Here is a 25,140-nt window from a genome sequence, read left to right as displayed (position 1 = left end):
ATAATGACAAGACCTTCATGGTAGAGGGAGATGATCAATTATTATCCAGCTAATTTAAATGCTCTCATCATCGCTCTTCCCCCTGGCATGGTCTCGCCTACTCGACTCGGCACTAACTTCTCAAGGACACATGAAAGTGATGACAGGCACAACTTATGAAATGTGTAAACAAAAGTGATAGTGCATAAGTCTCCCTTGTAAAATCATGTGGCTAAATATATTGCTGTGTGGCTTTATGAATTCATAAACTGTCCTAAGCACCAGGGTTGCTCTGGCCTTGAGACCCTATGCAGCAGTGTTTTAGCCACGTTATAGTTCCCACCATGGCCCACGGAAGCAGTTGAGTGAATGGGGCCTCTTGAGTCCATAAGCCAGTTTCCGTACACTATGTGTAGAATCATGCAGTATAGGATCATAAACACAATACAGGCAGCTGTCCCACAGCCAGCTGAGACATTAGATTTGACAGATTTATTTAATGGTTATTTCCCTCTTTTCCTTCTATGTACCTTATGAACCGCTGAGTCAAAGGCTGTTAAAAAGTCTAGTGATGCATTAGCAGCCGGGGAGACCATGGCTTATTTATTTTGTCATTAACATATTTTATTCCTGTCCTTGAGACCGATTCCTGTCTCAATTGCCAATCTCGGTTGTTCATCTCAAAATCCCATTTTCACTCTTTCAGATCACATCTCAGCTGCCTGAGACTCCCCAGCCCAGATCACATCTCAGCTGCCTGAGCCTCCCCAACACTCCCCAGCCCAGATCACATCTCAGATAATGGAATCAGAGCAGGCGCTGTGAGCCAATCAGGTGTTGTTTAGCCAAGTCCTTGAAGGGACAGTTGTGTGTAATTAGCTTACGAGTAGCGTCTCAACAGCGTGTGGGGGTTTGAACCGAGGCTCTTTAATTTCCCATGAAATAGACATGCTACAGCTTTACCGCGCGTCCCTTTGTCTTTGGCTTTCTGTTCCAATCTGATTTTGTGTGTGTGTGTGTTCTTGCGGTGGTTTTTCCTCCAGCAGCAGTCTCTTGGTGTGTGTATGTGGGTAAATCAAAGCTGTTTGACTGGCCTATAGATTAGCAGTGCTTGGGGTTCTGAACTTTCCTCATCTTCATTCCCTCACTATCTCAGTCTTGCTTTAAAGCCTTGACTCTGGCAATCCTCTCTTCAGGGGGATGTGCCTAGCTCTTTGTTGTTCTGTTTTCTACTCTGCTCCTCTCTCAGTCCTCGTAGTGATAGGAGAAATGTCAGACGTAAACACTACCGGGGCATCTGACCTCCTGGTGGACGGGCACCAGAATCCATCATGTGATGCGTGGGTGTCTCTAGACGTATGTGTAGTCTCATACCTGTCTTACTATCAGATGGAAGCTGACAGGTTCTGATAGCTGGCTTTAGCTGAATGTCAGAGCGTTACAGGAAGTGCACTTCTCCTCCCACTCCCACCTCCACACAAACACACGCCTGTTTACTTACACTGTATCACCAAGGAAGACGTCTGAAAGGAATTGCATTGTAAGTGTCGAACCTGAAAAGGGTTGTATTGCTGCTTAATTGTCTGCTCTGTGAAAGTCATTTCCAGATGTAACACCCATGGTATGTTAAATGTTCTCTTTCATTCTTAAAGGGATATTTCTGGTACACATGGAATATGGTCCAGGCAAACAGAGTAGAGGGCACAGAGTACAGTAGGCCTATAGAGTAGGAGTTAAAACATGCTGACCCTTTACTTTGAATGCTTAACAGAGTTTTAAGAACGCAAATGAACTATACAGTTAAATTATGAGTTCATGATGACCAGAGAGTAGTGATGCACCGATATGTCATTTTTGGCCGATATCCGATATTTTCCTTGCCAAAAAAAAACACGATACCGATATTTAAAATTTTAACGGCCTTTTAAGCATTTTAGTACAGTTATAGGCCGGGGTTGGCCGTCATTGTAAATAAGAATTTGTTCTTAACTGACTTACCTTGTTAAATAAAGGTTACACACACACTGGCCAAAAATGTATTTTGTTGGCATTTACGTATGTCCCCATTACCAGTAAAACATAATCAAAACCTATTTCTTCACTTTATTTGCTGTGCTGTATTGTTGTTCAGTCGTTTCATTCTCAACCTCGATTTCTATGGGACGCAGTTTGGGGGTTTGCGTGTAAAGAAATATACTATTTTGCACTATTTGATGTGTCAAATAAGCTTGTTGACTAATCAGGACCTGAATATAACCGCAAATTCCACTATTGTGCCTAATACTTATTGTGGCTAGCTTCACAACACACAACCCGGTCAGGTCGAGCCTCACTATCCAGATGTAGCTAGCTGACTGCTTACAACGTTAGCTTTGGGCAACAGGGTTAAGTAGCTGGCTAGCTTTTTATTTTCATGAACTGAAGTTCAATTTCAATAGGGGAACATCAAGTGGCAACCTAGATAATACTTACTCACAAGGAATCCTAAATCATTGCTAAGAATAATGAAAATGACTGCAGTTTTTGCTGGTCATTGTTTTCAGGCTGGTTGTATTCGGTGCTAGCTAGGTACCAAGCTAAAGCTAGCTACTTCAGAAGTTGTGGTCGAACAAATTATGCTTTATTATCAACGTGGTATCGTAAACACATTGTTCGTGACTGGTGTTTGCTTGTTTGCAGACTTTTTTGTACGGCTTTGACAGTGCTACTGTATCTTTTTTGACATGCAAAGACCCAAACAACGTTCCATAGTATGTATGTACAGTTGAAGTCGGAAGTTTATATATACCTTAGCCAAATACATTTAAACTCAGTTTTTCACAATTCCTGACATTTAATCAAAGTAAAAAAAATCATTTTTTAGGTCAGTTAGGGTCACCACTTTATTTTAAGAATGTGAAATGTCAGAATAATAGTAGAGAAAGTTATTTATTTCAGCTTTTATTTCTTTCATCACATTCCCAGTGGTCAGAAGTTTACATACACTCAATTAGTATTTGGTAGCATTGCCTTTTAAATGGTTTAACTTGGGTCAAATGTTTCGGGTAACCTTCCACAAGCTTCCCACAATAAGTTGGGTGAATTTTGGCCCATTCCTCCTGAGAGCTGGTGTAACGGAGTCAGGTTTGTAGGCCTCCTTGCTCGCACACGCTTTTTCAGTTCTGCCCACACATTTTCTATAGGATTGAGGTCAGGGCTTTGTGATGGCCACTCCAATACCTTGACTTTGTTGTCCTTAAGCCATTTTGCCACAACTTTGGAAGTATGCTGGGGTCATTGTCCATTTGGAAGACCCATTTGTGACCAAGCTTTAACTTCCTGACTGATGTCTTGAGATGTTGCTTCAATATATCCACATAATTTTCCTACCTCATGATGCCATCTATTTTGTGAAGTGCACCAGTCCCTCCTGCAACAAAGCACCCCCACAACATGATGCTGCCACTCCCGTGCTTCACGGTTGGGATGGTGTTCTTCGGCTTGCAAGCGTTCCCCTTTATGCTCCAAACATAACGATGGTCATTATGGCCAAACAGTTACATCTTTGTTTAATCAGACCAGAGGATATTTCTCCAAAAAGTACGATCTTTGTCCCCATGTGCAGTTGCAAACCGTAGTCTGGCTTTTTTATGGCGATTTTTTTTTTTTGAGCAGAGGCTTCTTCCTTGCTGAGCGCCCTTTCAGGTTATGTCGATATAGGACTTGTTTTACTATGGATATAGATACTTTTGTACCTGTTTCCTCCAGCATCTTCACAAGGTCCTTTGCTGTTGTTCTGGGATTGATTTGCACTTTTCGCACCAAAGTTCATCTCTAGGAGTCAGAACGCGTCTCCTTCCTCAGCGGAAGGACGGCTGCGTGGTCCCATGGTGTTTATACTTGTGTACTATTGTTTGTACTGATGACCGTGGTACCTTCAGGCGTTTGGAAATTGCTCCCAAGGATGAACCAGACTTGTAGAGGTCTACAATTTTGTTTCTGAGGTCTTGGCTGATTTCTTTTGATTTTCTCATGATGTCAAGCAAAGAGGCTCTGAGACTGAAGGTAGACCTTGAAATACATCCACAGGTACACCTCCAATTGACTCAAATTATGTCAATTAGCCTACCAGAAGCTTCTATAGCCATGACATTATTTTCTGGAATTTTCCAAGCTGTTTAAAGGCACAGTCAACTTAGTGTATGTAAACTTCTGACCCACTGGAATTGTGATACAGTGAATTATAAATGAAATAATCTGTCTGTAAACAATTGTTGGAAAAATGACTTGTGTCATGCACAAAGTAGATGTCCTAACCGACTTGCCAAAACTATAGTTTGTTAACAAGAATTTTGTGGAGTGATTGAAAAACGAGTTTTAATGAGTCCAACTTAAGTGCAGGTAAACTTCCGACTTCAACTGTATGTATGTCGTGAAGCTAATAGCAGTCACGCTATTACTGTGTAACTCCGTGTCACGAGAATTTTTATCCCAATGGTTGAACTCAGCTATCACTATAGCTTTGACCAATTCCCAGAAGTTTGTAAGATCCTGGTTAATAGAAGAATTTGACAGTCTCAGAATTCTGCAAAAGGTTAGTTCTTTATTCAGAGAGTACTCTGAAGTAAAAAAATGCAAACAGTCATTTTATAACTCTCACCCACACACACACACACACACACACACACACACACACACACACACACACACACACACACACACACACACACACACACACACACACACACACAGTTTATCACTTTTCTACCAGGTGGGCACTTTCTAGCCGTTCCTCTCCTCCCTAGATTAGAGGGGCCTTGTAAGGGCCCTCTTTCCTGTTGTCAGTTTTCAGAGTTTTAACAAGTCGACAGTTCAGTTGGCCTTGAATGTCTCAGCTCTACCCAGCTCATATTGCAAAATAGTAACACAATGGTCCAGTCACACACATTATGGAAGTATTACTCTAACACATTTCATACAATTATATGAATTCAGGGTGTAATCCTTTAGTCATTAATTTAAACATATACATTCCTTTATCACTCCGGTAGGCAACATCTGAGAAATAGCTTACTTGGTAGTGTATACCGGTGCTCAGAGAAAGGTTGATTGTCAAGTGCAATGAATTCCATTATCTTGGCTTTAATGGATTTCGCATTTGCGTTGTCTCACTGAAATGTTCTTACTCTTTCAAATGACTGCTCGACTTGATGACTGCTCGATCCACACAGCAGACATTGTGGGCTAGGTTAGGAATGCTGTGTTGCATGTGTAGCGCAAAATTTTACATGTCGTCATTACATCATGTACCTACGTTATATAGGAATGCACGTCAGCGTTAAACTAGACATCGGCCGATACCGATGTTGGCAGTTTTAGCTAATATCGTCCAATTCCGTTATGGTCACCGATATATCGTGCATCCCTACCGTAGAGCCTAGATAGCGATACTATGAATACTTTCCACATTATGATAACTGATTTTTTTAAAAGTTGTTGGTTGCTATGGATACACTTCCCCATAATTACAGCTGAGCCTGGTCAAAGATGATTGCTTTGGCGCAGCATCTCCTTGTAGTCCAGTTAGAGGACTGTTGGGTAGTTATCAATCATGTTATTGTTCTCTGAAGTGTCCAAGAGGGCCATCCATTTGTTGAACTCTTCAAGGTATCCCAGCTGCCTTGGCAACTGGCACTATTGTTTTCCAGCAACAGATTATCAAGCATTTCCAGGTGGACTGGGCAGCCATGTGATTTTTTTTTTCTTTCTCTCCAAACAATACCCTTCTGTGGTATTTTATGGGTGTATCATATTCTGTCCTTAACAGTTGCACAGGGAATCAGTGAGTTAGTTCTAAATTCCTATGGCCCAGGCAGGAATCCTGGAAGAGCTCTTTAGGAGGAAGGAACCTCTGCTGGTGCTGGGCCAACAAAGCTAACTTTATTTACACCCCGCCTCAACCCACCAGGATGATGTCATTCTGCATGGGGAAGATGACTACACTACATGATGACATGGAGGAATCACATGAGGACAAAATTCAGATGTGAAATGTTGATCTGGTCAGGAAAGAGATTATGCATTGATATTGAAGTGGACTGTTTATAGAGGTTTATACAACTTTGTAATGACATTGAGTGTTTTTGAAAGCTGAATGATGCATAGCATACCTAATACTCAAAATACTGAGTAGCATATGGTGTATGATTAGAGGTTTACAATGGGTTAAGAGGAGTCTTCACCTGCTTTTAGCGGTTAGAGCGTTGGGCCAGTAACCAAGCAGTCTCTGGTTCGAATACCCAAACTGACCAGATGAAAAATCTGTTCCCTTGAGCAAGGAACTTAACCCTAATTTGTTCCAGGGGCTCCGTTCTACTATGGCTAACCCTGTAAAACAACACATTTCACTGCACCTATCTGTTGTAAGTCACAATAAAACATTTTGTTGCAAAACATTTTTTTTGGGGGGTGGGGTTACTTGTTAACCAATTTAACACGATGGCAAAGTTTTAATGAATTAACCCCCATGTACAATTCTAGTCCTGAGATGTGGAAACAGTGGAATTAAAACATTTCCCTTATCTTTGTTTTTCCTGAAGAGGGTTACTGTAGCTGTTCCACTGTGTATTTCTCTAGGCTTTCAGCTGTACAACCTGTATGGAATCCAACAGGTCACATAATACCCGGCCCTGTATGCAGGCAGTTATTGGCCACTGTAGTCAGGAGAGTTGTCTGTGGACACATGGCACTGTTTTGTTTAATTACACAGTGTAGTAGAGCCTGTAAGGGAAGTCCTGGTTGGTGAGCACATCATCAGACACAGATTAAAAGGAAACAAATTGAGCCCTGATGTTTCATGCCATCCAGGGCACGTACAGAAAGCCTGCGTGAAGCACTGGTATTTTTAACCGCCCCACTGATAGCTAACAGTAGGAAGGCCCTTAACCTCAACTCTGAGTACACCAAACACTGCTGCTCTCCCCACGTAGTTGGCCATATCTGACCTATGCTGGGTTTTCTGTGTGTAGAACATAGGAATTATCCCATGGTATTTTAGATATAGTGTAGAGGGGAGTTAAGCTGCTCTGTTTCTGTATTTACTATCCGGGAGGTAGAGTGGAGCTCTTTAAGGTCTGTGCCCTTCCTTGACAGTGGAGCTGACATGACCTGTGCTCACTGACAGGTGCTGAGGCTGGAGTGTGTGTGTGTGTCTACCAGTGGGGTCGTGGTCTCCATAGACACGGGCACCACTGGGGAACTGGCCAAACCTCTCCTTATAGACTGGATGGGCACTGATGTCTCTCCTAGGCTTCGTAGGACACAGATCTTGTTCGGTGTAGGGTTCGAGAGTTTGCCCTGCTGTTTTCCCTTCCATAATATCCTATAGTTACTACTGCATGACATGTAACAATGTTTTATTACTCTGTCTCTAGGTGTAGGCCTAATATAGTTCAGCCACCATATAAATTGCTTGGTGCAGTGATTGGACCAAAGGTAAAGCAACCAGGCCACTGACTGTCTGCTTTTGTTTGGTGGAAAATAAGGAACAAGAGGGTTGCTCCAGGATTAAGGAAGTGCTCCCTTCCTGACGGGAAGTGTTTACAACTTGGTGACATTCCCTTTTGGCTGGGCAAGTCTACGCTAGCTCGACACTCTCAAACAGTCTGGGAATGTTGACTCTGCTCTCACATCTGTGTTAAAATATAACCAGGCAGGGTTAATATTTCCTCATGTTGCAGCTTGAGCAAACTGGCAAGGGCTTTGTGATTGTGACATTGTACTGTGTCAATACAAAGCTGTGGTGTCATGTTCTGTTAGGGACCTCCTAGTCAGGTCAGGCTGCAGTGAAGTCCGTGTAAAGACTCCTTCCCTCGCTCCCTCTCCTGCTATGGGAGGTGGAAAGCCCCGTAGCGATGGCAGGGTGACATAAGACTCCGCCCTGCCTGCCTGCAAGTTCTATTGTCAGTCTCGGAGCTGTTGGGTTTGACATGCTGCGTTCTGTGTACACGCTCACCACACAAAGGCTATCTGAGGCCACGTCGCTTCCGACCGCAATCAAGTCATCCTCGTCACATCAAACTTCCCTGCTTTGTTTATGTACAGCTGGCTCCCGGGCCTGCCTCATTTTGTTTTCCCTACTGTCTATAAATCACACACCCAAATCAAGGTCATACTCACTGGATTCACATTGTTGTTTTTATGTCAAGCCCTACTTTTCGTAGTTATGTCATTTTTGTCTCCTCTCTCTTTCTCTAGCATAGCAAACCACACACTGATCACTGCACCTGCACATCTGTAAATAGCCCACCCAACTACCTTATCCCCATATTGTTATTTATTTTTGCTCTTTTGCACCCCAGTACCTCTACTTGCACATCATCTGCACATCTATCACTCAAGTGTTAATGCTAAATTGTAATTATTTTGCCACTATGGCCTATTTATTGCCTTACCTCCCTAATCTTACTACATTTGCACACACTGTATATAGATTTTTCTATTGTGTTATTGACTGTACGTTTGTTTATCCCACGTGTAACTCTGTGTTGTTTTTTGTCGCACTACTTGGCTTTATCTTGGCCAGGACTCAGTTGTAAATGAGAACTTGTTCTCAATTGGCCTACCTGGTTAAATAAAAAATTAAACTTTATATAAGGCTGTTTCTCCCAAACACAGCTACTGTAGGTGTGTGTGCCTCAGCCTTTTATGCATCTAGTGGACCAACAACAAGCCCATTCCTCCTCACAACTTAACCACTACTCCCTCTTCTTTAAATTCAAAGAGTCATAAATCTATTTCAGAGGGAAAGAGAGCAGAGAAAGGAAATTGGATTTTGTCAAGCGTATCCTCAAGTGTTAATCTTGAATATCTGTTGAATATGAAGAGAGCCTGAATGTGGGCCAGCCACCCTCCAGCCGAGGTCCTCAGTATGCTATAAGGGCTCTCTGGAGAGAAGGTAGGACTTGGTCCCACTTGAGTGCACAGGGAACTGAAAGAGTCAAAAAGAGACATTCTTTCATAGAAAGGGATGATCGGCTAAAAAAGGGAATAAAATAGGGGATCATCCGGAAAAGGTAGAGTACAGCAGGTATTCCTGTGAGACTAGGAGGATGGTGAAGCATTGTGCTTGGGTTTCTGGCCTGACGTTAGGTGATATTACATTCGAAGTAGAAAAGCACCTGTTCAGGCCCAGTAAGCTCAAATGAAATAAATGGTTTATAAAAATCAAGAAAAGGCTCCGCCTCAGTGAGTAGCCTGCTGCTCTGCTGTGCTGCGTGCCTCTTGGCTCGGCATTACGCAATATGTTTTGTGTCACTCGGGTTTCTAGAAGCTTGGAATGAGAATAGAAAGTGCTTTTAAAAAAACAAACAAATACAGAACAAGTTTGTGCAGCAGCTCCCTCGTAACATTTTTGAGGATCCATATGGCGTTGTCAGAGAAATGACCTGTGACCTTGAGTCTCACTTCAGGGATAAAGAGAAAATACATAAAGCTGATACTGTGGCAGACTTGCAGTGTAACATTCTTTTGTCACTAACTTTCAGCGGCAGTGGTAAAACATCCTCACAAATGTAGAATGCATTGTTCTTAATCCTGTTTTTTTCTCAGCACGACATGCCGTGAAAGTACAGATCTTCAGTAGAAGCTAGGTCTGTGATTATCATGAGCGTATCATCCCTCCGTAGATGATCAGTAGGATTTAGTGCTCCCTTAAACCTTGTGTTGGTGTGACTGTAGTGTGGCTCTCCTCCGTGGGTGTGGGAAAACATGACTCCTGTGAGGCCTGAATAGCCCTGCCTGCTGCATAACCTAGTTCCCACTCACAAGTGTAGGAGGGGTACACTGCACACAGCTGTGTGATGTACCTATTCTTATCTCAAGGAGAAGTGTCTAGTGCTGTTCTCTTTTCTCCCATTTATAATGCAGCTCTGTTTTTCTCGCTGTAACACTGACCCGTGTTACAGGGTATCCGTGTCACTGTCGTTGCGTTTTGGAAGTGTTCCCATGCAAAGTATATGACCAATGACGCACTAAACCACTTCTCCATGTGCCAAAAGAGCGGGCTTTTCCCGACTGGCGTGTGAAAAGCCACCCCACATGTGCAGCAGCCCAGAGATCTAAAGAAGCCCGTTTTATGTGGTCTGAATCTTTAAGGAGACCAAAAAAATAGGTTAACATGGGAAAGTGTGAGCTGTGCTTTGAACAACACAGATGTGTGACTGGGGGAAAGACGGAGAGACACGTGAGAATGATGGCTGAACACATTGGAGTGCAAAGAAGGGAGATGCTAGAAATGATCCCCTCGCCACAGGGAGCATGCTGGTTGAAGTAGCATGTGTTGCACTCTTTCCTAAATCCTCACTCCCTTTAAAGCAAGTCATCTATGACTGGGGAAATGCATGTTTGGGCGATGTTGGGGAGAATGGAGGTCTAAATATGTTTTCTTTTGTACCCAGTGTCACCACATGTACTAATTATCTATAATCTGAACAGCAGAATAGGGTCTTGAACGCTGAGTGTGCTTTTATCTCTAAATTGTTTCTCTACAGGTCTTCCCTAGCCATTAATATTTGTCTCTTTTTTTCAGTCCTTCCTAATTATGCTCGGAACATTGACTTTGAGAGGGCTTTAATAAGGCTAAAAGCAAAGCTGACAAATTCATTCAGTTGCAAGAAGACAAACATGATTTCGCTTTACTTATGAGAAGTGCTCTCCTCCACTTAGCGTTGCTCTAGCTTCTATTGCTTGTGACTGATTGAAAACAATGGGCGCTCATGGAAAACATCATTTGATTAGCTAGCAGCTATCTTCCCTGGTTCTTAAGTAGGCATTCAGGGCTGGCGTTGCAACGTCCTTGTCGAGGCCCATAGAGCCACAGGCTGATTCCCAGGCCAACAACCCCTGTCTCTTAGGAGATGTCGTAATAAAGTTTCATTAACGTCAGAGCTGTATTGTGGGAAAGCTCCATCTATACAGTCTTTTCAGAGGAATATAGCCCCCAGATGGAATCATGCTTCACAATCGGGTTCCATTGAGTCCTAACCAGATTTCCTCTCCCATCTGTGAATCATACAAGTATCTTATTGATAGTGGCTGTATTGTGTCAACAACAGAGGTTGCAATTGGTTCTGCTTTAGTAAATTGCCTTGTGGCAATGTTTGATGGCAAGCTGTTAGCTTCAGATGACTGGCACTGAGCTGAGTGCATGTATCCTGTATTTCTAGTTGAAGATAAGTTGGAGCAGTCAGAATTCAGCAATAGGCAGTGTGATGTTATGTTGTTCAATTTCCCTTTTTTAACTGAATATTTGTCTAAACAGCAGCGTAAACATATGCTGGGCAGCCTATTCCTCTCCCGCTCCTTATCCCCCTCTCTAAGATGGTTTTCATTAGTTCTGATATCATTTTTTTAAACTTAAGAACAAAAGAGCCATGGCAGCAAAACAGAGCCCTTTGAAACGCCCTAATTCAATCGAGCAGCTAAGCCCTGAGTTGTATTAGGTTATCAGTGGCTCAAATCCCCTGTGGCGTGGAGACATAAATCACAAATGCCAGTCCCTGTTTTTCCCCTTTCCCTCCATTCCTCTTGCCCCCCCCCCCTTCTCTAGCACATTGACTCTTGTGGTGGCCTGGTAGGGGGAGAGGTGGGGGAGGCTTCAGCCCCCAGTAGCTCTGACATCCCTCATCCTTTCTGGACCAGCTGTGACATTTGTCACATTTCTCTGTAACGTCTCCACATTACATTACTGTCACCAGTCGTTCAGGTGGCTACTCAGATGGCTGGCAGGGAGGCTGGCTGTCATATTAGACATGCACGCGTGCACACACATGGCTATCTGGTGCATCCAGCAGCAGTTTACTTGTATTATTTTTTTTTTTGTGTGTTTATAGTTTGAGGAGTTGGATTTTGCTTATGAGATGTCAATGACGGAATGGCATATTTAACTAAATAGTTTGGACGTGGGGGAAAGCTATAAATTGGTGCAGCATACTGCCAAAACCCTATCATCCTATACGATGACCACAAACTAAGACTTTAATGTCCTCCCTTTTATGGCCCCAGATGCTCTATATGATAATTGCCTGTTAGATCCACTTGGTCTGCATGTGATGGTGTGGGAGAAGGAAGATTGTGTATTTTCCTAGTTCTAATGGAGGACTGCAGCCCAATTGAATTGTAATCTCAGAAGCTCTCTCTGTGCTAACTGTGTGGAATGCCAAGTGGCAGGTGCCTGTTACACTCTCTCTCCTTAGCTAATGCTCACACTGATTCAAAATAGACTTCATTCCTTGAGAGCTGCAATGTATTTTTAAGCAATGTGGGGCTATTTCTCCTACTATGGCTGCCTGGCTATCTAAGCAACTGCAGGTGTAAGACATGGTGAACCTGGTAGCTCAGCACGACACCCGGCTGGGAGTCATTTAAGTATGTTCTCACTGTGCTGCTGCAGTGTAGTGATATGTCCTGACTGCTTCCGGGGGGCGAGATGTCATAAGCATACAAGGTTGCTTTGTGAGGCTACTCACAGCTTACATCTCTGCTTAGAAAAGCTCACATACAGTATAGCACTCTATATAGAAGCACTGCAGTATTGCACTCACTGTGGGTAAATTTGACTTTCATGACAAGTGTGGTGGCTTGGCTGTAGTCCTGACACACCCTGACATGCCAGCAGACAGATGGTGGGTCCTCAGGCAAGCAGGCCGCCAGGCAGGGAGGGAGGGAGGGAGGGAGTGAGGCGGGCTGGCAGAGAGGCAGGCAGGGAAGCTGGCAGGCGGTCAGGGAGGCCCCAGGAAGGCAGGTAGGGAAGCAGACAGGCAGAGCCTCGTCTCTGACGTTCCCCTCTCTCCTACTCCTCCAGCTGGTTAGCATTAGTGCAGTGTGGCAGGACCTTCACAGAGGAGGGGTAACTCCCCAAAACACTCAGACTAATTGATCCCCTCCTCCCAAATACTAGTGTTAGATGTGGCCCAAGGCAGGGGAAAGTCAACACCCAAGTAGTGTGGTAACTGCCAACTTTTACTTTCATTTGCACTGAGTTGTTTGCTTGTTTCCCTAAATTAATTTTCTCTGAATAATGGATATGGAACTGTTAGATTGATGTGGAGAAATGTCAAATGGAATGTAGTTTGTCCATTCCATTGCTTTTGTACATTTTTAAGACTGTTTCTTGGTATCTTAGGCAGAGAAATCGCTGTCGACACATAAATTAAAATCTCTGGAATTTAAAAAAAAGAAAATATGAAAATCTGGGGGGTAGCTAGTACTAAGTGATAAGGAGAGGTGGTGGGAGGCAGGAAGCTGCCATCCAGAACCAGCCTCAGTATCAACCTCAGCTTCAGGCTCCAGAGGACAAGCAGAATGGCTCTCCTCTCTCCCTCAGCAGCAGCAACATTACCAGGTGCTAAAAAGAGCTTTCATTGGCTGACTGTGAAAAATGATTGAGCGAACAAGACCCGTCACAGGGCTAAATATACAGTATGTCTGGCTTGATTGCAATGTTCTTTTCCACTTCGTTTAATACATAAATCTTTTTTGGTCCCTGCTGTTTGATGACAGGACCACCCAATCCAATATAATGTCTGTGGTCACAGCAGCCATCCACTGTTAAGCTAGCTACAGCTTTGTGGCAGTACACTAACAAGGGGAAGGTGTAGAATGAGGACGTACGGTAGAACTGTCCTACTGTCAGGTATCGTGCCCTCTCTGAGGAGGACATGAGTCGTTGAATATCTCCTACTTCCATATACACTGAGGTATAGTAAGTATGGGGTTGAAGGCATGCCAGTCATAAGGCATAGTTTCCCTTAATTACTAAACCAGGCTTTCTCTGCTGTGTTTACCACGTGGACACACAGACGGCTCCTGGCATACACTGCTGCAGCTTAATGCACTGAGGTTCTCTCTCTTGCTCTCTCCCACATGGAATGTGTTCAGTCAGACTGGGTTGCCAGTGCTCTGGGCTGGCTGTAAGTACACTCTCTGTTTTGGTCAAGATTACTTAGTATCTGGTTTGGGCTGTGCTACTGTTTCCAGATGGACACAGACCCAAGGTGATATATCGTGTGAAGTGGATAAAGATACTCCATGTGAGGGGAAACATGCCATTTGTAACTGTTGAATACTTCAGTGTCAGGGACAGGAACATCTGTAACCTGACTGGCTGAATTGAATTAAAGTTGTGCGGGAGATGTATTATATTTGTGGTAGAAAAACAAGCCAAAAGAGTGTTTGCATTGGATGCATTTCCTCTTTTAATATCACAGAAGAAAAACAGAGGAGGAACCCATAATTACGCTGTGGCAAACTAGTCCTACTTATGTTATGTCCCGAAAACGGATGGAAAAACAGGAGGCAGGCCATCGGTGTATAATACACGGTAGCCAGTATGAAGCACATTTAAGGGTCTTTAAAAACAAAACCTGTCTAGTGACTAATCTACCAATTTTTGTGTAGATGATCTGTTGGAGCATATACAGTCGTGGCCAAAAGTTTTGAAAATGACACAAATATGAATTTCCACAAAGTTTGCTACTTCAGTGTCTTTGGATATTTTTGTCAGATGTTACTATGGAATACTGAAGTATAATTACGAGCATTTCATAAGTGTCAAAGGCTTTTATTGACAATTACATGAAGTTGATGCAAAGAGTCAATATTTGCAGTGTTGACCCTTCTTTTTCAAGACCTCTGCAATCCGCCCTGGCATGCTGTCAATTAACTTCTGGGCCACATCCTGACTGATGGCAGCCCATTCTTGCGTAATCAATGCTTGGAGTTTGTCAGAATTTGTGGGTTTTTGTTTGTCCACCCTCGTCTTGAGGATTGACCACAAGTTCTCAATGGGATTAAGGTCTGGGGAGTTTCCTGGCCATGGACCCAAAATATCGATGTTTTGTTCCCCGAGCCACTTAGTTATCACTTTTGCCTTATGGCATGGTGCGCCATCATGCTGGAAACGGCATTGTTCGTCACCAAACTGTTCCTGGATGGTTGGGAGAAGTTGCTCTCGGAGGATGTGTTGGTGCCATTCTTTATTCATGGCTGTGTTCTTAGGCAAAATTGTGAGTGAGCCCACTCCCTTGGCTGAGAAGCAACCCCACACATGAATGGTCTCAGGATGCTTTACTGCTGGCATGACACAGGACTGATGGTAGCCCTCACCTTGTCTTCTCCGGACGAGCTTTTTTCCGGATGCCCCAAACAATCGGAAAGGGGATTCATCAGAGAAAATGACTTTACCCCAGTCCTCAGCAGTCCAATCCCTGTACCTTTTGCAGAATATCAGTCTGTCCCTGATGTTTTTCCTGGAGAGAAGTGGCTTCTTTGCTGCCCTTCTTGACACCAGGCCATCCTCAAAGTCTTCACCTCACTGTGCGTGCAAATGCACTCACACCTGCCTGCTGTCATTCCTGAGCAAGCTCTGTACTGGTGGTACCCCGATCCCGCAGCTGAATCAACTTTAGGAGATGGTCCTGGCGCTTGCTGGACTTTCTTGGGCGCCCTGAAGCCTTCTTCACAACAATTGAACCGCTCTCCTTGCAGTTCTTGATGATCCGATAAATGGTTGATTTAGGTGCAATCTTACTGGCAGAAATATCCTTGCCTGTGAAGCCCTTTTTGTGCAAAGCAATGATGACGGCATGTGTTTCCTTGCTGGTAACCATGGTTGACACAGGAAGAACAATGATTCCAAGCACCACCCTCCTTTTGAAGCTTCCAGTCTGTTATTCAAACTCAATCAGCATGAGAGTGATCTCCAGCCGTGTCCTCGTCAACACTCACACCTGTGTTAACGAGAGAATCACTGACATGTCAGCTGGTCCTTTTGTGGCAGGGCTGAAATGCAGTGGAAATGTTTTTTTGGGATTCGGTTCATTTGCATGGCGAACAGGGACTTTGCAATTAATTGCACTTCATCTGATCACTCTTCATAGCATTCTGGAGTATATGCAAATTGCCATTACAAACTGAGGCAGTAGACTTTGTGAAAATGTATATTTGTGTAATTCTCAACTTTTGGCCACGACTGTATATGCCACCTTCCTCCTGTAAAATCATCCACTCCTCTTACCCTACTCAGCATTCGCATCATCCAAGGTGAACTTTTCACTCTTTACTGCTATGCACTTTGAAAGGTTTCAGTTTTGTATATCGTGTCTTGTTCAGTGAAATCAAAACTGGATCAGAAGGAGAAGGACGGTGCTTTCCCAGGTGGTGTGAAAGCCTGGAGTTGGGGAAATGCTTTAGATATGGATCGTACTGTACTGGATTCCTCGGTTCCCAATTAAAGTCCCCGCCTGGGAGGCTTGGCAGGTGTCCTCCCCTGTGGGCTGTATTTCTGAGAAGGGTGTGGAGGAAGGGCTGTGGTTGTTTTTAAGGACAGTTGGTTGGTTGGCGGTACAGCCATGGCATGCATTAGTCCAGTTCACCCTAGGATTGCCCAGCTCTGTCCACTAGATGACTGAAGAGCTTATGTAGGATGACACCAAACCCCTTCCTGCTAAAGTATGACTCATGGGGTGTAGTGCCAATCGACTCCTTTCCTGTGTGTGTGTGTGTGTGTGTCTGCGTGTGTGTACTTCACTGCATGTGTGTGATTGTCTGTGCGAATGTGTCCTGTGTGTGCTTGTCAGTGTACAGTATGCTTGTCTGCACATTTTGTGTGTGTGTTGTAGGTCTCCATTGAGTTGTTTCCCAGATTTTAGACCCCCCCCCCCCCCCCCCCCACTCCTCCAGTCCGTCTGTCTGCCCGCTGGGTGAACAGACTGGCACCACTATTGATTCTCTAGAGTCCCAACTGAAGATAGCCCATGTATGTTCACCTCCTGGTACTGGTAGTAGCCAGTCCAAACCCCCTCTAGTCAGCTTTTCTCTTTGGAATCCCTGTCCAACATGGCAGAAGGAAGAGAACTTGAAATATTTACTTTATCTGGAAGAGAATTCTGTATGTGAAGGGGAACAGTTTTCTTGGGCCTCAGGAAATTGCCCTGGCCAGAGATGCTGAGACTGTGTGTGGACGGTCAATTTGATACCCTAAGAGTTGGCTGTATTTCTGGGGCTCAGGACAGGATGTCCACTTAATTGTCAGCTTCTGCAAAACATTCTTAGTAAAGAGAGCAAGACTGCAATTAGCCATGGCTCGCTGCCAAATCCCTGTAAATCTGCAGAATTGTTTCTCTTTAAGACAGTTTACCAGTTGTGGGCTGTCCTCTTTTTCTCCCCGCTCTTTGAAAAGCAGGCACTGTCAGAGTACCACGGTATAATTAGACGTAGCAGGGAGCATGAAGTCTAAAGAGGAGATGGTGGAACTGAGGCACACGGAGAAAGATGCTGTTATTTATGTCTTTCTTTTTCTTTTCTGTCTGGGTGTTGTGACGTGTGGAGATCACATGTTCCTGCAGAGCCCAGACTGGTACTATCACTAATACTGTCACCTCCACTCCTCTCCTAAGGTTCCAGTTACATTTTCTCCTCGTCTCCTGCCTCTGCAATGTAACTCCCTGGGTTCCGGAATGTGTTGTGGTTTTAAACAGAGCAGTAAAATGTATTCTAATCTTTTCTCACCTACTCTCATTCCCTCCCTCTCTCTCTCGCTCTCTCTCTCTCCCTACCCCCCAGCTCATTATCCTGGATGACTATGCAGACCCGTTTGATGCGGAGCAGGACGGGGGGACCCAGGCCACCACGGAGAAGGTGACCCAGGCCAGCACAGAGAACGATGGCTACATGGAGCCCTATGAGGCCCAGAAGATGATGGCAGGTAGATCAATACTCTGTTCTCCCCTGGGCTCTTCAAACCTCGGCACATTACATTTGACATTTTAGTCATTTAGCAGACGCTCTTGTCCAGAGTGAGTAGTGAGTGCATACAATTTCGTCAGTTATCAGTTGCCACCTTCATTCGTCTTTCCAGACGTTTGGGTGATGGGATTCCTGCATCCGTCTGGTCAGCCGTTGAGGACTTGTGGCTTTGTAATTGGAGCGACTGCCTGCCCGTCAGAGATCCCAGTCTACCCTAAATTTTCCCGTAACCCTGGGTGGGGGCTCTAACCGGGTGCTGTCAGCCAGAGCCAGCTGAGCCCGAGGGCAGAGGCGTCCCTCTCTGAGGTAATATGCAAGGCAGAGCAAAGCAATGCTACCTCTTACTAACTCACGCTAACTCACCTCTCTGGTTGGGTTTAGTGTGGCATTTTTTTTTTTTTTTTATTATTTTTTATCCCATTTTCTCCCCAATTTTCGTGGTATCCAATCGCTAGTAATTACTATCTTGTCTCATCGCTACAACTCCCGTACGGGCTCGGGAGAGACGAAGGTTGAAAGCCATGCGTCCTCCGAAGCACAACCCAACCAAGCCGCACTGCTTCTTAACACAGCGCGCCTCCAACCCGGAAGCCAGCCGCACCAATGTGTCGGAGGAAACACCGTGTACCTGGCCCCCTTGGTTAGCGCGCACTGCGCCCGGCCCGCCACAGGAGTCGCTGGAGCGCGATGAGACAAGGATATCCCTACCGGCCAAACCCTCCCTAACCCGGACGACGCTATGCCAATTGTGCATCGCCCCACGGACCTCCCGGTCGCGGCCGGCTGCGACAGAGCCTGGGCGCGAACCCAGAGACTCTGGTGGCGCAGTTAGCACTGCGATGCAGTGCCCTAGACCACTAGTGTGGCATTTTAATGACTACTGCCAGACCTTATTTGTTGGTCAACTGTCTGATATCTTGGATTAGCCTCCCATTCAACCTCAGCCTCTCTGTGGAATAACAGGTTATGTCTAGTAATGCATCTTAGCCTTCATTATGTCTGCATATGGAAGCTGCTTCTTTGTTGACAATTAATTAGTATGTCACTTGACCTTATGTCACTTGACCTTATGTTTGTTGGCTTGCCACTAATTAACTTGGTCAGATGGCCACATGGCGTGCTACATGACGGATGCGGTAGACCACAAATGATCTCTGTGGAGAGCCGGGTATCAGAAATACAATTGAAAGCAGTTGTTTTGCTCTTTAAATAGACAGAGAATACATTCTACTAACAGATAGGTCATGTGAACACAACCTCCCCAGTTAAATACATCTTCACAAAGACAGACCTTTAGATTTCATTTATTCTTTGAGCTAGTCATGTTTGGTGACAACCGTACTGCTGTGAAGGAAGACATGGATTTGAGACAACAATAGTCTGCTAATGCTAGGATTCAGCAAAAACCCTACTCACCACAACTTTGTCAAAATGAACATAATTATGCAGTGTGCGAAGACAGAACAACATCAACAAAGAATATAGAAAACAAGCACAGAATTCCAAGATATTTAAAGGAGAATCTTGCGGTTAGCATATTCCCTCACTAAATGAACTTTGGACCAGTCACCTGTGGTATGTTCCATTAGGGATGTCAAGGCTCAGAAGACGGGGCGTTTATTTTATTCTATAAGAGATTAGAAGGTCCTGACCTCTCTCATGTTGGCTTCCATCTTCATCCCCCTCCCCTCAGCCGCCCTCTCTCCACAGTGTAATGGCTTTACTGTCGCCATCACTCTTCTCTTCTGATCCATACCTTGACGACAAGCTAGAACACTGACCTTTTCTCTCACTGCTGAATATTAAGGTTTAATGTGACCAGAGACATCTGATTTATGGTCTTTCCTACCCATGTGGATGAAGCTTAGAGGACCATAATAAAACAGGGTCATAACCCTGACAGGGTTCAGCTATAAATTCCTTTTTTTGTTGCATTTTGAATCAGAAACCTTTTATTGCCAAACAGCAAGGTTGATAGGAATGTGGATTGCGAGCAATCACATAGTAAGACATAATAACGCAGCGTGAATAAACTTTACATCAGTAAATATCTGTATGAATATCCTCGGTGTATAACGCATGTCTGTGTACATCATTAGATCTGCATAAGATTGGAGATCCTTTCAATATACATTTTACTAGTCTACCATTTTATATTTTCTCATTCATCATGAGAAGGTATCACTTGAGTAATAAAGCTCCCTGTCTGTAAGGATCATACAGTTTTACTGACGGCCATGTCTATTTCTGCTGTGTTCAGAGACTCTGGCATATTCCTTGTAGTTTATTCTATTGATTGCCAATTCTAGTTTTGCTGTTGTGTTGACTGAGCTGTCAGGGAGCATTTGAAATGGTGCTGTTCTGTGGATTTATTCAGCCCACTTCTGCCATCCTGTTGACAACCACAGTAAACTAGCAGAGCACTGAAGGACAGATTCACGCTGATTGTTTCATCAAGCAAGTGTCAAAAAGTACACTTTGATTCACACACACACACGCACACACACACACACACACACACACACACACACACACACACACACACACACACACACACACACACACACACACACACACACTGGATGGCTGTATTGGCCCCATTCTGTCTATGGACAGTGTAATTATTGTGTTCCCCCTGATTGACCAATGTCCTGCCAAGGCTCTGGCACTGGCAGTGTTGAGCATATTTGTCAGGCTAGCGTTCTACAATTCTGTGGCGAGAGAGGAAGAAGGAGAGGGAGACGAGCCACTGCCCAGACCTCTAAAGTATGGCAGTGGAGGGATTTACTGGAGTGAGGCCTGGTCAGAAATTGTCTCTCTCTGTGTGTGTCCAGACTGAAATAGGTTTTCCCTGGCAGTGTGAACCTCTGCATTGTTAACAACAGCAGAGCCTGACTTTCTCTCTGTCATCTCCCAGCTCTGATCTGAATGCTAGCTAAGGAGAAGCTGTTGTATCTGTGATGCTGTACAGGCTCAGTCCACTGGTAATGGACCTCACTGATGTGCATCGATTGGCTGAAATACCCAAAACAACAACTGGAGTTCTCCTATTTATGGTTTTCTGTCAGAGCACGTTTTTAATTCACACCGACCACATTTCTATAGACTGTTGAAGAGCTGTAACGATGTACGCTGAGTGTCAGGAAGCAAGCTCAGAGAGTGAATACATTTAATAAATAAATGAACAAAACAAGAAACACAAACAGCGCACCGACATGAACCAGAAACAATGACGACTGGGGAAGAAACCAAAGGGAGTGACATATAAAGGGCAGGTAATCAAGGAGGTGATGGAGTCCAGTTGAGTGTCATTATGCGTGTAACGCTGGTGACAGGTGTGTGCCCTAACGAGCAGCCTGGTGACCTAGAGGCCGGAGAGGGAGCATACGTGACGAGCATTGGGCTTATCTTCACATAAAAGCGACTAATGTTTAAACCTTCATAGGCGTGTGAATCGTAGTTTCATATAAAATGTGTATCTAATTAATTAGAGACACTGGATCATTGATAAATCAGATTCATTTCTCTTAGTATTGGTAGATTGCTCTCCCCCTCCTCGCTCTCTCTCTGCTTGTCGACACCGCCTCTCTGCAGTCTCAGGTTTCTCCATAGATTGAATTTGTCTGTGCCACTCAAACCCGGAGTCTCTTCACACACCAGACACACTCACAGGCACACAGACTCACAGGAACAAACTTTTAAAGGAACTTTTATTGTCTGAGATACATCTGAGTTTTACATTTTATTCATTCAACTTGAAAATGACAGTTTTGACACACAATTACTACAAAAGGAGAACATAAACATTACCGTAAATGAACACGACAGAGCATGTTTAAGCACAATTAATTTGTATTATTAATTTGTGTAATTAAGCACTAGCACTGATGTCTTCGTTAATGACGTCCTGGTCGAGAGTAGTTGACCTGAGTTTAACTTAAGTTGGGTTTCAAGTTTTAGTTAGGTCTAGGGCGATTTCTCACAGGACCAGAAATGCACTTCGCTGCATGGTGCATCATGCCAGCTTTTTCTACAGAAGAAGGACATGGCCATTGCTCAGCGCAGTCTTAGATGACTATTAGGCTGTCGACTTGCCCAGTACCCAGTGGTAAGCGATCAACCCAATTCCAGACCCCCTCTTCATCTCTGTCCGTCAGACCAATCCAGACTTCCCAGAATCCGTTGACAAATACCTGTTCCTCTCTGCTGTTTTATGACCACCAGCTCAGCTCCTCTCCTCACAGTCCTGTCTGCTCTCCTCCCAGTTTCTCTTCTCAGTAGAGATGTAGTACAAACTGGATTTAAAACGCCTCCATCCCAGGCTTGTTCAGCTCCAGTACAGGGAGCTCTGTCTGAAGACCATCTCGCTCAACCTGTAACTGGTCTTTTACTTTGGTCCTGTTGATGTAGCTAGTCTCTGAAGAGTCTCTGTAGAGGAGACGCAGGGTGATATTGAAACAAAGCAGCCAGTCTGTACAGTCGTCTTCTCCCTGGGGTGGTAGACATCACCTGGTTGTTTTCTGCAGTTCTGGTCTTCATGTGTACATCCATTCTCACCCGTTCAAGAACGGCTTTCATATGCCTCATTGAGTTCACCATCGGATTCATCATTCCCTGCACTGACAAACTCTGCCATCTCCAACTATACCTGTTAAAGTCTTCCTCGCTTTGAGATGCTAGTGTGTGTTTGTTACGGCGTGTTTGCCCAACACTAGACTGTTCTGAATGTTTTTTTTCCGGTACCTTCTTATAACCACAAGATGACAGGAAACTGTCGCACCAGGAAGACCATGGCAGCCATGAGCGTGTGGTGGTTTGAATGTTTCCATGCCACCTCTGATGCTAGCTTGTGCCCTGGTTTCTGTGCTCTGTGTGTCTGCAGTTAACTCTAAGCCCTTTACATTGTATTGCTAACTTAACTCTGCTTTCATTGAAACATTTTCTTCATATGCGCACTCTCTCTCTCTCTCTCTCTCTGGCTCCCTTTGTCAGGCCTATTATTTTAAATGGCTGTATTTCTGCTGCAGGATAAGTAGTGTTAACCTCTATGGTCTTCAACAGACGGCGAGAACAAAAAAATGCGTTCATTTTAATGGCCTCCTGAGTTGTTGATGTTTAGCATTTAGGAATCAGATTGATAATTGCGTAGCCTAAAACACTGAGCAAAGTCATTTGTTTGCCTCAAGTGATTGTTTGCTATAACCACTGTAGGAGTGAGTGTACATTATTACAGTCCTTGTTTTAGTAGATTGTCTTTAGTTTGTGGGTAAAATGGTGATGACTAATTTTGAAGTGGGCTAATAAGACATAGTAGTTTGCTGGATTTGTGATGCCATAATCCTTATGTTTGACACACACACCGTGTGAAATGTATGATGTGCGGCCTTGGTAAAGAGTTGGTTATTACACAGGCATTTTTCTAACTGTTACGCTGACAGTGTGTGTGTGTGTGTGTGTGTGTGTGTGTGTGTGTGTGTGTGTGTGTGTGTGTGTGTGTGTGTGTGTGTGTAAGGTGTAATCCAGCCCTCTCCCTGGAGTCTCCCCATCTGATTTATGAACCTGCTGGAGGTGCTTGTCACGGCTTACTAACCTGTAAAGCCTGAGCCACAATCTCCTCTCTGTTTTTACTGGCTTGGCTTACAGCAGGGCCTGCGGAAGTCTGCAGAGATACTGTGTATCACATTGCCTCTGTGTGTGTTTGCAGTGTGTTGCGTCTGCAGAGGCGTGTGTTTGCAGTGTGTGGCTCTCTGAGACGTTGACTGGTAGGAATGTGCTGGTGTTTCCTGGCTGTTCAGCCACGCTTATTTATGTTGGGCCTGTGTGCTCGTGTGTGTGCTCGTGTGTGAGTGGATGGGCAAGCCGTGCAGCAGACCCCACAGTCACACACACACACAGGCGTTCTAAGCTGTCAGCTGGGCCATTCTTCACGTACCCCAGCACCAGCTAATTACAGATGGGGCAGCCGGAAGATGGAATTGCGGATTCTCTCTCTTCCACTCCCTTCCTCTCTCTTTTCCTCTCTCCTTTCCTCTCTGTTACATTGTTGTATTTGTTGAGACTTGCAGTCAGGGCCATGCAGACAGAGAAGGCTGGGTCTATACTGCAGGGCTGTACTCTTCAGGCCATTTCTCAATGCCTCCAGTAATAGACGTGACACTCCCTGAGTGTGTGGGCAGACACACTCTCACACACACACAACACCCCCAACCATCACACACAGGGGCCCATCCTTCCCAGCCCAATCCGTCAGTCATATGAGATTTTTCCCACAGTGTGTGGGAGGCATTGTGCAAACAACCGGCATGACTGGGCTGTGATGAGCAAACACAGGCAGACGTGACCAGTACCCACCACCACCCTGAACCCTGGGCTGCTACAGGGCCAAAGCACATCACCTCAGGTGAGGGGAAACCGCGCCCCCAGGCCTGAGGAACATGACAGAACTGTTCCCTCAGGTGTGAAAAAGTTTGAGTCTCTGTGGTGAATTTACGACACTCTGTGTCAACCAAAGCAACCTCACTGTATGGTGTGTCTTTCCGTATAGTTTTCATCCTCACTTCCCAGTCATACCCACCTAGTTATCTAGTGGACATTGTGAATGCAGCAGAAACGTTGGCTTTTTCCACCATCCTAGCTGGCACCTGCTTTCACCTACTGCTCATAAATCTCCATCTGGAACATGCTCAATCACTCACTCAGTGCTGCTGGGAAAAGTTTCCTAATGCTGGCACAAGAGCGTCCCATGCCAACCAGATGTGTTGTGGTTCCTACTGTGGGTTATTAATCCAATTACTCACTACACACCCACACAATGGTGTGGCTCACTACTACCCACTCAGCTCTATGGAGGAGGAGGGCACTGTTTTACAGCCAGAGATATTGCTGGCATGGCGATATGTCAGACTGGGATACCTGCACATTGCTGGGTGTTTCCCCACAGTACATCCCTACCTGTGGCTTTATTTATTGGACCACTTACAGGGGAGAGAAAGGAAGAGTGCTATGCAGAGTGGTTTCCAATAGCTTTTTCATATGGGGGGAAACTGACTCAGGGCTATGAGAGCTAGGCTAGTAGTACATGCGTCGGCACATTTCTTGGCCCGTAAGCTGGTTTTGCTCCAAGCTGAAACTTGAGGTATATCCTGGACATGTACAGACAGTGCTAAACTCTTGAAAGGGGGATTTTCTCAGCTTTGCACGATGTGTTCTGATTGTATGGAAATGGGGATTTGAGTGTGTCCTTGTTTTCTGATTTCATGGTGTTATTTTGTCATGATCCTCTCCTCCAGAGTTTGACATTGCGGTCTTTTGATGTGTGTCATGCAAAATGTTGAGAGCTTGTCAGGATAATTGTCTTGCCGGTACAGAGGCCCTGGT

At 44.7% G+C, this 25,140-nt stretch overlaps 1 protein-coding gene across 2 annotated transcripts in view; it reads left to right on the top strand.

Annotated features, from left to right (window-relative positions):
* Positions 1 to 25,140, top strand: part of LOC120046509 (SH2 domain-containing adapter protein F-like) — a 121,702-nt gene that overhangs the window by 6,360 nt on the left and 90,202 nt on the right. For both annotated transcript variants that reach the window (XM_038991816.1, XM_038991807.1), the window contains exon 2: positions 17,581 to 17,722. In XM_038991816.1, coding sequence (XP_038847744.1) covers positions 17,581 to 17,722 — 142 coding nt within the window. The remainder of the gene's footprint in view (positions 1 to 17,580; positions 17,723 to 25,140) is intronic.

Source organism: Salvelinus namaycush, chromosome 1, assembly GCF_016432855.1.
Source record: "Salvelinus namaycush isolate Seneca chromosome 1, SaNama_1.0, whole genome shotgun sequence".
NCBI lineage: Eukaryota > Metazoa > Chordata > Actinopteri > Salmoniformes > Salmonidae > Salvelinus > Salvelinus namaycush.
The sequence above is the reverse complement of the archived record's forward strand: the minus strand, read 5'-3'. Positions and strand labels throughout refer to the sequence as shown.